Source organism: Arthroderma uncinatum (assembly GCF_011692745.1).
Source record: "Arthroderma uncinatum strain CBS 119779 chromosome Unknown scaffold2, whole genome shotgun sequence".
NCBI classification, from domain to species: domain Eukaryota; kingdom Fungi; phylum Ascomycota; class Eurotiomycetes; order Onygenales; family Arthrodermataceae; genus Arthroderma; species Arthroderma uncinatum.
Genome location: NW_022983864.1, coordinates 1,712,382 through 1,724,134, shown reverse-complemented (window position 1 = coordinate 1,724,134; position 11,753 = coordinate 1,712,382). Strand labels below are relative to the sequence as shown.

The 11,753-nt window shown below is 49.6% G+C and overlaps 5 protein-coding genes across 5 annotated transcripts; 3 read left to right on the top strand and 2 right to left on the bottom strand.

Moving 5' to 3' along the window:
• Positions 1 to 588: 588 nt before the first annotated feature.
• On the top strand, positions 589 to 2,182 carry GIQ15_02476 (uncharacterized protein; the record flags this gene model as incomplete). Its single annotated transcript, XM_033549893.1, has 3 exons — positions 589 to 614; positions 699 to 762; positions 827 to 2,182. The coding sequence occupies 3 exons, from the start codon at positions 589 to 591 to the stop codon at positions 2,180 to 2,182; spliced, it is 1,446 nt and encodes a 481-aa protein (XP_033407054.1).
• Positions 2,183 to 2,266: 84 nt separating this feature from the next.
• On the bottom strand, positions 2,267 to 4,197 carry GIQ15_02475 (cytochrome P450 CYP3/CYP5/CYP6/CYP9; the record flags this gene model as incomplete). The annotated part of the gene is made up of 9 exons (XM_033549892.1): positions 2,267 to 2,423; positions 2,493 to 2,664; positions 2,725 to 2,892; positions 2,952 to 3,065; positions 3,117 to 3,563; positions 3,619 to 3,637; positions 3,702 to 3,784; positions 3,856 to 4,087; positions 4,159 to 4,197. The coding sequence occupies 9 exons, from the start codon at positions 4,195 to 4,197 to the stop codon at positions 2,267 to 2,269; spliced, it is 1,431 nt and encodes a 476-aa protein (XP_033407053.1).
• Positions 4,198 to 4,447: 250 nt separating this feature from the next.
• Positions 4,448 to 6,244, top strand: GIQ15_02474 (uncharacterized protein; the record flags this gene model as incomplete). Its single annotated transcript, XM_033549891.1, has 7 exons — positions 4,448 to 4,594; positions 4,646 to 4,910; positions 4,982 to 5,082; positions 5,139 to 5,384; positions 5,513 to 5,690; positions 5,745 to 5,949; positions 6,010 to 6,244. The coding sequence occupies 7 exons, from the start codon at positions 4,448 to 4,450 to the stop codon at positions 6,242 to 6,244; spliced, it is 1,377 nt and encodes a 458-aa protein (XP_033407052.1).
• A 395-nt stretch (positions 6,245 to 6,639) lies between these two features.
• On the top strand, positions 6,640 to 8,624 carry GIQ15_02473 (CrpH protein; the record flags this gene model as incomplete). The annotated part of the gene is made up of 6 exons (XM_033549890.1): positions 6,640 to 6,764; positions 6,853 to 6,949; positions 7,003 to 7,042; positions 7,111 to 7,521; positions 7,595 to 8,131; positions 8,197 to 8,624. 6 exons carry the CDS (start codon positions 6,640 to 6,642, stop codon positions 8,622 to 8,624), a joined length of 1,638 nt encoding a protein of 545 aa, XP_033407051.1.
• A 406-nt stretch (positions 8,625 to 9,030) lies between these two features.
• Positions 9,031 to 11,608, bottom strand: GIQ15_02472 (CRO1 protein; the record flags this gene model as incomplete). The annotated part of the gene is made up of 2 exons (XM_033549889.1): positions 9,031 to 11,475; positions 11,528 to 11,608. The coding sequence occupies 2 exons, from the start codon at positions 11,606 to 11,608 to the stop codon at positions 9,031 to 9,033; spliced, it is 2,526 nt and encodes an 841-aa protein (XP_033407050.1).
• Between the last annotated feature and the right edge of the window lie 145 nt (positions 11,609 to 11,753).

Genomic DNA, 11,753 nt, shown 5'->3' with positions numbered 1-11,753 from the left:
CGACGACCGTTCGACTTTTCTCAGCTTTTGGGCCTCAACCCCTGCCTCCCTTCTGACACTTTTCTCGCGTATGCACAGTTCGACCGACAGCCATAGACGGAACGGCGTGGTACGGGGGTCACCGCGCGGCTGAGCGAGCGGACAGAGGTACGTCCCCTGTCCCTAGGATATCTCGTTTATGGTTACTGAGATAGTGAGAGATAGGCTCCCCCAGAGCAGGATTCTCGACCCACCAAGGGCTGCAGAGGGCCTTATTTCTCTAACCCACGCCTTGCATGGATCAACAACCCCTTCGCCCGCTCTATTTTACTGTCTGGATGCTGCTGCTTGGCTAGCATGCTTACCGAGACACAGCATGACCGCCGTAGGATTCGCTCCTCGAAGGCAGGGCTGAATTCGATGACGGTGTATTTTGGCTGAGGGGGAGAGAGATACCTCCAGCCGTAGGCTGAGGTTTTTCACCCCCCGTCGGCATCGTCGAGCGGGTCGAGAGAGGGGTCTCGGTGAGCATTCTATAAGAATTGCATCGGAACCGCCCACCCGAACATCATATCACTACGCCACGACTATCCTTCCACCGTAAAGAACATGTCTTCCACCACCACTACTGAGAGGTTCGTCAGCCATCATACCCTAGCTAATCAATAGTTCTTTATGCATGATTCATATTGTATTGTATACTGACCTCACCCTTGCAGACCAGACTCGTCGGGTAAGCCCGTGCGATGGCGCTCTGCCTGTAACCAATGCCATTCGGCAAAGGTATGGCTGAGATCTGCGGAACGACCAAGCCATTGCTATACTCCGTACTAATTGACCGAATTAGGTACGGTGTAGCGGCGAGCGAACTGGTTGTTCTCGGTGCAGCAATCTACAGTACGAGTGCGTCTACGCGGTTTCCAGGGTCGGCAAGGTACCAGGCATTCGGGCTCGAGGAAACAAACCTCCCCGGACGGCTACATCAGAGGCAACAACTACGGCACAACGACCTAGAACTTCCACTCCACAGCAAGATGCCGACGGCGATACAGACATCCAGACCGCCGGTCCAGAATCTGATGAACAACCGAGTCGCATGGATTTCGGTGATAAGGCAGACGCGACTGACGCCGATCACTTCCTGGACGCCAGCACCCCCAAGTCTCACACGGGGCTCTATCCGGACTGGGCCGACCCAAGCAGTGACAAATCCCTGAATCCTTTCGACGCCGCAGACCTCTTCGTCCTCCCCAGTCAACTAATGTCCTCAGAAAACGACCCCGGTCGATCGTCACGCTGTCCCTCACTTCATCCTCCCAGTCACCACAGCCAAAGTGCCGGAAATTCGCATACCCATACTCCTGTCCACGCCAATACCCCTTTCCTAGACCCTGGGATGCTATCCCTAGACCTGCCCGACTTGCCCGACCTGGACTTGCCGGATCTAGATCTCCACATCCACGATTTCCACCCCATGGACCTCCCCATGGGTTCACTAAGCACCCCAACCAGTACTCCAGTTACAACCTCCAACGCCAAACGACGCTCAATTGCTCACTCTGATCTACAATGCGGTTACCCAAACCATTCCATGTTCCAATATAGCGAGAATGCCTCATCAGCAGAGTGTGAGAGTGAGTGTGGGCGTCTTCATCATCAGCAATACAACTACAGAAGCTGGACTATCCTAAGTTGTAACCGAATCGTGGAGTTCTTAGAGCATCGCATTCAAAGGGGCGTCACTGCACTCGACGTCGTCATGCATACCAATAAAGTCACTTTGGGCGAGATATCGCGGCTTATAAGCCAAGGTGCACACAAGGAGCGATCAAACTGCGCCATGCTACTTCTCATCGCTATAGAACAGATTATTACCCTATTTGAGCGCAGTGTGGGCCAAGGTCGTTCGGATAGCGATCGTGGGAGCATTATGGGGAGTTTAGGAAGCATGGGAAACATGGGAAGCTGCAAGCCGGCGTCTCACGGAGAAAACTCCACCAGCAGCAACGTCCTGCCTAACCTCCGATTCGGACTGTTTCAAATCAGCCAAGACGAGCAGGTGGAGCTCCGGTCTTATTTATTACAACGCGAATTACAGAGGTGCATACAGGTCATTGCAACTCTACGAGATTCCATCACTCTAGAGCCAAACCCCTGCACGAAGTTGGAGGAGCGAGTTGGCAAACTATCTTCAGCTATTTAGCACAATTGAAGTAATGTATAATGAATTTCCCTTTTATTTATGTATATAGACAGTCTATCGGTGTTTCACATATAGAGACGATAGCTAAGACCTCAGCGGCCGGATTGCAACATTCAAATTACCTTTATCCCACATCATCCATACTTTTTGCTCAGCCCAGTTCTTTGACTCTTCCAGCAGTTCCAGCTCAAAGTTCCAGAGCAATCGCGTGAGAACAAGGCGCATTTCCGCATACGCAAGGCTACCACGCATGAAAATGTAAGTATTACCGACTCCAGTCAAGTCAAACAGAGGTGGATATTGCACTTACTTCTTTCCGAGGCAGTTTCTCGGTCCATAGGAAAATGGCTGGTAGGCTTTCTTGCAGTCATTCTTATACCGCTCATCGCCCAGCCATCTTTCTGGCACAAACTTGTTTGGATCTTTGAAATTCTGTGCCGATGTCATCGCAGCTAATTGATTGACACCCACAATATATCCCCCTGCAACAAATTGTCCACAGACTGTGGCGCCTCCAGGAGGCGTTGTGCGTGGAAACGTACAGGGTACAGGGGGATACACTCGCATGGATTCCTGAATGACAGCATTCAGATACTCCAGCCCCTGAGTGGATCGCATCGTGATATCAGCTTCCTGTTGAAAAGTGGCTTGGAGCTCTTCTCGAAGCTTTGCCATTGCCATGGGGTTTTTAAGAAGATAAAACAGCGTTCCTGGACAATATTTGACTTGTTAGCCAGCGTCACTGCCCCTTTCGATCAGGAGTACGTACCAGACAAGGCTGATGCAGTTGTCTCACTTCCAGCCATAATCAGAATCTGCGCGTTGGCCTCAATCTCGTCCTGCGTCATTCCCTTTTCTTCAGTGGCACGGAGGATATAGGTCACTATCAGAGATCAGCATTGGGATGTTTCATGCATCAATTGGCCATACGTACTGAAATCTGGTCTGGTGGTTTCTCTCGCAAGACGTTCACGGGCTTTCTTTTGACAAAACATGAACTGATCTTGCAAATGTTGGTTCTGCTGTAATAATCCAGCAATGAACATCATCAGAGGGAACAGGCCAGGGACGCGGCGGATGATCTGCATATCCATCACAGCCTTGATGGCCGTAAAAATGAGCTCTATCCATGGGTGCATAACGCCGCTGCGAAGACAGCCAAAGGGCTCGCCAAATGCCAGATCACCGAGGATGTCAAAGGAGGTAAAGTTGAACCAGCGGACCATGTCGACAACCCCCTTACGGTCGCCCTTTTGCTCGTTGCTGCGCTGGCGGAGCTCTTCGATGAGCTGACCGACATAACCAGTGATAATTTCCTGCTGGGCACTAAGAGCCTTGTCCGACATAGGATGAGATAACAATCGTCGAAAGCGACGATGGACTGGAGTTTGTCAGTATCACACAAACTACATAAAACATTCAGGGGCTTAACATACCATCATCTTTTGCAACAATCTGCGAGAGTAATCACGGTTAGCTACCATTCCTATTTTTCTTTCAAGCGAAAACTGCTACGCACGATTGAATCTACCCCATTCGGGGCTGGGGGAAAGAAGGTCAAGTCCTTTTCAAAACTTTCTGTGCGTTGCCCTGTTCGGTGACCTGATTAACAGTGAAGATGTCAGTCAGTATACTTCCTCGAGCACGCGGAAGGAGATATAACTTTGCCCTACCGCAAATATCCTCCCATGCCTCTGCTGTGTTGTATGACAGCTCATCAGGCGCAATTCGAACACATGGACCATATTTGTCGTGCCATTCTTTGGTTTTGTGTGGAAGACGTCCAATCTTCACATAGTAGGAGTAGTACCAACGGGAGGCGCGAGCCAACCACGGTCCTGGATAGGAACGCAGAGGGTGAAAGTACAGATTATAGACTGTTTTGACAATGATGAATAGAACCAACTGAACAAGTTTTAGTCTTTAGGCTTTATTTGCCTGGCTGGCTGAAAAAAAAAGGGGAGATTTGGACATACTGCATAGCCAACCGTCAGAACACCGAATGAGAACAACATTGCGGCAAACTATATTCAGCTTAAACGTCTAAATCTAGCTGCTTTATTTTGTTGGTAAATATTATTGAATTATTTGAGGGCTCTTCGCGATCTATATCTAGAATCTCGGCGACAGGCGTCGGGATGGGCTAGCAGCTCGGTCTCCGAGCGAAGGAGCCCATAAACGTATGACCAGGTATAAGCCCCCCCAAATCTTTCCTATTTTTTTATGCATTACAGGTGAACCATGGAGCTTCTACGGGAACAGATAATGATGTCGGCCTGGCCGTACATGGCCGGTCTGGCTGTCATCCTGCTCGTCGTCCGTCTCATGCGACCCAGACAGAACAAAATTCCTATAGTTGGCGATGGCAAAGACTCCAACTTCCTAGCAGCATTGAAAGAAGGCTCACAAAAGGTAGATTATGTCCTTATTCTATTCCTTATCCTTAGCACTAACATAAAATAGTACCCCGAATCATGTTTCCAGATCCCTACTAGTGATATCCCGACGGTCATTGTGCCGCGCAAATGTCTTTCTGCAATTGCCTATGCCCCTGAAAATAAGTTAAGTCTAGGCCGGGAGGTATATGAGCGATTGATGGGCCGATACACCAAGATGGTCAAGAGTGACCACTTGGCCGAATTTGTACGGGGCGGGTTAGCAAAACAACTTGGACAAAATGTCTCTATACTCCAAGAAGACGCAGAATGGACCGTTTCCTCACAAATAGGTGATTGTCCAGGTACTGTAACTCGCGATTCTCCAGACCTGATATGATCATGGTAGCTGATTGAATCTCAGAATGGAAATCATTGCCACTATTTCCAACAATGGTCAAACTAGTTCCATTGCATATTGGCCGTACCTTCATCGGTCCGCCACTTTCTCGAGACCAGGAATGGGTGAGTTATGGCTGTATATTCCCAGAAGATATAACATAGTTTGCTAATCTTCTTAGATTGACCTGACGCTTGATTACGCCATCTCAACCGTAACTATTGCAGCTAAAATGTCGAGCACCCATTGGAGCTTACGGCCGTTCAAAGCGCTTTCCCTTCCTGAAATCGGAAAGATGAGTCGGCAATTCAAACAGGCCAGTAAACTATTGGCACCGATACTAGAAGCTCGACTTCAGGATGACGAAGCTCCCGACGACCTGATGCAATGGATCATCAAAAATTATCCTGCCCAAAAGAATGACCTGGTCCTCCATACGCGATTGCAACTTGAGGCCGTCCAAGCGGCAACATACAATCTCGCATTTCAGGTAAGTGCAAGGAGAGAGCAGATATTCTTTGTATAGAAGGCTAATTCAGTGATAATATTCAAAAGCTTATTCACTTCTTTTTCGATCTCCTGGCTCATCCAGAATATATTGAGCCTTTGCGAGCTGAAATTCAGACGGTGTTTGATTCTTGCGGCGGCAATTGGACTCAAACAGCCCTGTCAGACCTCCGCAAATGCGATAGCTTCCTCAAAGAATCCCAAAGATTGAATCCTATTGGTATTGGTAAGGACTATTTTGACTTAAGAGCATTAAGGCGAACAACTAACATTCAAGTAGTAAGCGTAAGCCGCTTCGCTCTATCGTCGTTCCAACTACCAGATGGTACTACTGTACCAGCAGGCACCTCCGTCTCTGCCCCGTCCATGACGGTCAACACAGATCCGTCAATCTGGGCTGATCCGGCGCTCTTTGATGGATATCGGTTTGAAAGATTGCGCCAAATTAAGGGGAGTGAGCAGAAATATCAGTTCTCATCAATTAGGTATTTCAACCCAGCTTTTTTTATGGAATACACAATATGAATCAACTAACACAATTATAGTTCCACAGAGTTGAATTGGGGATACGGCACTCATTCATGCCCTGGTCGTCATTTTGCGAGCAATCAGGTCAAGATTCTGATTGCTGCCTTGCTCATGAAGTATGACTTCCGCTTTGACCAGGACAAGTCGGAGAGCGACACGCCAAAGAGGCCTCCTAACGTGTTGGACGGAGTTCGTATCATGCCAAACCCTCAAGCTAAAGTTATGATCCGGTCTCGTCGCTTAGATTCGTAAGGATGGCTGTTTTAGAGTTAAAAATTCTTTCTCAAAATGTTTGTTAGATAAATAAGCTAGGAGTGATATAGAGACCAGGATATTTATCATAGAGAAAATAACATCATCCTATACAACCTACCTATCTCGCGTATATGATCCAAGTACCTAGTAGATTGTAAATCTTACCCATCAGCTTCCCGTCAGATAGGATCCTTCTGGATTCACCGTAGACGATGAATCCTTCAGTTGTAATGATGAGCCGTCTCACCGGAGACCGGCCTTATCGCCGTCTTTCATTGTCGGTTCCCGAAAAGGGGAAGTGTTGAGGCTGTGGCCAGCTATATAGAGCAAGGCAAGGTAACTATCGTAGTACCCCTATCCAACAACTCTCAACTTCGCAAATCAGAAGCAAAATGTCGATTCCAGAAACCTGCACAGCCCTGGTGGTCGGAGGCGGCCCAGCTGGGTCCTATGCTGCCTCAGCTTTAGCTCGAGAGGGCGTCAACGTCGTCCTACTCGAAGCGGATCTTTTCCCTAGGTAGAATCCTCCTCTCATTCTATGTTTGCGGTTAATCAGTTAGCCATTGGGGGTGTAGTTGTGGGACTAATATCGATACCCAAACCAGATACCATATCGGCGAGAGCATGCTGCCATCCATTCGCCACTTTCTGCGATTTATTGATCTCGATGCCAAATTTGATAGCTACGGATTCGTTCAGAAGGTGTGTACTCCCTATCCTTTGGGAAGGATTACTTTGAACTAACACGTTGATAGAACGGTGCTGCTTTCAAGCTGAATTCAAAGCCAGAAGCATGTAAGGATTGCCCACTTCGGTGCTTTGAGAACAACATCCTTAGATTGACAGAGCTGACTCTATGCCAGACACTGATTTCATCGCTGCCGGTGGTCCTGGAAGTCATGCATGGAATGTGGTGCGCTCGGAAGCCGACCACCTCATGTTCAAGCATGCCGGTGAGAACGGAGCCAAAGTGTTTGACGGCGTGAAGGTGACCGGTATCGACTTTGAACCGCTCACCGAAGCCACTTCAGAGCTGGGACGACCAGTTTCTGCTTCCTGGTCTTGCAAGGCCCAGAAGACTTCTGGAGTAGTTAAATTCGAGTATCTTGTTGATGCTACCGGACGAGCTGGACTGGTTAGCACCAAGTACATGAAGAATCGCACTTATAACCAGGGATTGAAGAATGTGGCCACTTGGGGATATTGGAAGGGGGCTAGTTCGTATGGCATCGGAACTCCTCGTGAGGGAGACCCCTATTTTGAAGCCATCGCAGGTGCGTATTTCCTCCGCCAGGGTTCACTGTCTATCCATATAGTCGCGACACCGAGCTGATAGATCTCCTTTAGACGGGAGCGGCTGGGTCTGGCTTATTCCCCTACACAATGGAACGACTTCCATCGGAGTTGTCATGAACCAGGCTGTCGCAACGACGAAGAAGCGCGAGGCTGGTTCGACTTCAAAAGACTTTTATCTAGAAAACGTGAAGCAAATTCCTGGCATCTGGCAGCTTCTCGATAAGGCAGAGCTGGTATCCGATCTTAAATCTGCTTCGGATTGGTCCTATAGCGCTTCGAGTTATGCCAGCCCATACCTGCGAATTGTCGGTGACGCTGGCTGCTTCATCGACCCCTTTTTCTCTTCAGGGGTTCACCTGGCTATGGCGAGTGGGCTCTCTGCCGCTCTAAGCATCTGTGCTGCGCGGAGAGGAGACTGTGATGAGAACGCTGCGGCTAAATGGCACTCAAAGAAGGTCGCCGAAGGCTACACTCGCTTCTTGTTAGTGGTTATGAGCGCCTTGAAACAGATCTCAGATCGAGACCAGCCTGTCTTGACAGATTGGGACGAGGAGAGTTTCAGCCGTGCCTTTGATCTTTTCCGACCAAGTACGTTCCCTTCCATCTTGACACATCAGGATAGAGATATCAAGTACTAACTGATATTATCACAGTCATCCAAGGAACAGTTGACGTGGACAAAAACCTCACGCAGGCTGAGATCGCTCAAACGATCGACTTTTGCATGCAGGCATTCCAGAACGCCGGCCGGGAAGAGCAAGATGCATTGATGAACAAGATCAAGACGGTCAGTGAGACGAAAAATGAGGGAGAAAATGTTATCCAGAAGCTCGATGCGAGCCTCTCTGTGGACGAGCGACGAACCTTGAGTACCATCCAGGCTCGACAGATTATTAGATCTGAAGACACTATGAACATTGACAACTTCAGTATCGATGTCATCGACGGTATGGTGCCGAACCTGAAGCGTGGATCTCTTGGTCTGGTGCCATATGTGCCCAAGGCCAAAGCTGGCCAGGAAGATGAGATCCGAACCAAGCTTGGGTTGCCGGAAAAGCAGGAATCCATCTTCTCTTATTGAGCGCTCAATAAGTTTGATGGAGTGGTATCACGATTTTATGGAGTTCGATCATATGGCTGGGGAATGTATGTAAATAGAATAGTTCATGCAAGTTGAATTCATATCAGTGCAAGCAATATATTAGGGCGTGTGTTATTTAAGATCATGAATTCGGATAGGGCAAATTGGAGCAAAAACAAAAACAAAGAGCCATCCGTATAATAGCAGCCATCAACCATCATCCATCGAAGGAAACACCGGTTAAATTAAATCCCGAGTAAACGCCATGAATAGAGACGTAAATAAGACAATGAAGGGGGTAATGAAAGGGGAGAAATGAAGCAGAAAACCTCCGAACCAAGCATGTAGTAAAGGAAACACAAAAGTACAATTAAAAAAAAGGGTAAAGGGAGTTTCAACCGCCAACCTAATCCGATGCCTGACAATCAACCAGCTTCTTCAAGCATTCAACTCCGCTCTGCAAAACAGCAGGATTCTTCGATTTGGTAAGACAGTCCCGTAGAACCTCCATACCACGCTTTTCACGTAATGCTCTTCTAGCTTTCTGTCCAATATTCCCGGACGCACATACAATATTATGCACACAGACTATACCGCGATGAACTAGTCCCTCGTCATCCTCTTGACACAGACCAAGCAAGATATCAATGCCCCTCGCCCTTTCGACAATGGCAGACACGGCGCCTTCAAAATCCGTTAGCATTGCCAATGCACCGCCCGCGGCGCTACGAGTGGGTAGATCATCAACATCAGCCAGTGCAAGAAGGATATGCATGCGTTGGCTGGCTCGGTGGGTGCCGTCTGCAAACTTGCCCACACCAGCTTCGCAGGACATGAGGTTGCAGACTAGCTCGCAGGCTGCACGTTGAATGTACGTGTGCTGGGAGAGGAGGAGGTCCTCGATGGTGGGCCAGGCAGAGCGGACTATGGAGGTACTGACGCTCTGATCGGGATAGGAGGCAAGGTTGGTGAGGGCCAGGAGACTTTCGAAGACAGGTAAGAGGTCGCGAGGTTGGTCGGAAGAGAAGCTGGTTGTTCCAGGGGGGGTTAGGAGGAGAGAAAGAGGGCGAACGGCGGAGGTGATTTGGGGGAAACCCGAGGAAGGGAAGACGTGGGATGGGTTTACGGAGATGAGGATGCGGGCTAGTGCATGTGCGCCACTGGTGGTGGTGCTTTCATTTGGCTTTCTAGCAGTGCTGCTATCCTGGGAGGAGACGGAGGATATGAGGAGCTTGACGGCGCCCTGTTGAGCGAGTTTGCCTCTTGATTTGGAGTCTTTGGATAGAGCGAGCAGGATCTTATTGACCAGTTCCTTGGGGGAGGCCAACTGAGTCTTGCCGCACTCTACCAACAAGGGCATCACACCCGTGTTCACAACTGCATTGCACCTTGCCTTGACATGATCATCGCCGTCTAGCGGATTACCGCCCGCGCGCGGTTTCGAAGCATTGGCGTACACTTTCAGTTCGGACATTTTCTTCTGTTCCTCCGACATATTGGGCCGATAGACGGTGATGTTGTGAATTATCATCAATCCACCATATAGGACGGTAGCGTCTCCAACCCGTTCAAGTAAAACATTGAATAAGTCACGTAGAAACTTGGCATCGTTGGCGAGCTGCTCCTTAACTTCAGCCTTCACAGAGGCATATGCTAGACCTTCAACGAGATGGCGTAGGTTGCCATCTTGATCCGGTTTCGCAAGCATTGCCTTGAACCTATCCACGAGTTCCAAGGGGTCTGAATGCTCTTCTTGAACCTTTCCGTTCTTCCCATCTGCGTTGGCATCTTTGGGAGATACACTGATCTTTGCCAGAATCACAGCAGCGAGGGCGTTTGCCTCTTGGGTCCCGCCATTCAAGTGACTCGAAAGCCAGTCTGAAAAGTGCTTAGATATGGCCTCCCGACACGGTCCATTGACGGATGCAGCATTGAACAACTCTAGAACAGCAAGTTCCAGATTCTTACACTTGATTTTCCGTGCAAGCAGAGGAATGAGTGATTTGAGGAATCCTTCAGTCAGGAAGAGGCTGACGGCGAACTCTGGCATTATCGGGAAGACAACGCTGGCAGCTGAGAAGGCGATGATGTAGTCCTCATTCCGATGTTTGGCGACTCGTGCTTTCACGAAACTCGAGCACAATGCTTGACCGGTCTCACCGGAAACCTCTAGGTACTTTGCAGTCGCAAGCGTAGCCTGACTCTTGACGTCGGAGGGTAGTCTCCGGTCAAGAGAGGAGACGATAACGTCGAACCCTTCCTCATCGATCAGGTGCTGCAGGCTATCGGCGTCGACGGCCAGTAGACGGGCGATTCCCTTCAAGGACCGCCCATCGTGGTCATGACCAGACTCCATCAACTTGGCGATAAACAGCTGGAACAGTCCCTCCTCGCAGTTCTTCCTCGTCTGTTCAGACTGCCAGAGGCCCCTCTCCAAAACAACCATGTCAAGACAGACGACAGCTCCATCTCCGCGGTCGTAGATGCTGTCAAAAAAGCCAGTGACGGAAACCTGTAGCTCGGCTGCGAAATGGCTGCGAACGCGGGAGCTCTGCCGTACGAGGCCGGTGATGATATCGTCCTGTCCGGCAGGGAGGACCTTTGCCGGCTGCGCCAAAAGCAATTTGAGGCAGTCCAGAGCCACCTCCGGCGGTGGCTGGAGGCCCTCTGAGCGAAGATACTGTGTGGCTTCGCGGGCAGCACTATCATCGCGCAACGTCACGAAGCGTCGACAGATGTTGAGCAGCGGATGGTTGTTCTCCTCGTCCTCCCTTATCTTGCGGAACACAGTCTTGACATCTTCGCTGTCCGGGGCAATGGCGATTGCCTCGCGGAGGTTGCGAGATGCTGCCTATCAGATATTAACGTCCGCACGAATTGGCTGGCAGCAGTAATGAACGCACCTCCTTGTGGCCCGCATCTACGAGCTCGACTGCTTCCCTGGCTAGTGTGCTGGCGCGCTCGAGATCATGCACTGAAACCATGAGCGGCACTGTCTTTTTTCTATCTTCTGTGTCTTCTGTCTTCAAGTGCTGGTCTCCCGTCTGTAGTTATCGAGTGGTGATACGGATCGCGGGGGTTTTATATCGAGATCGCAGTTTAAGCTTCCGCCGGCGACAAGAGCTGTGG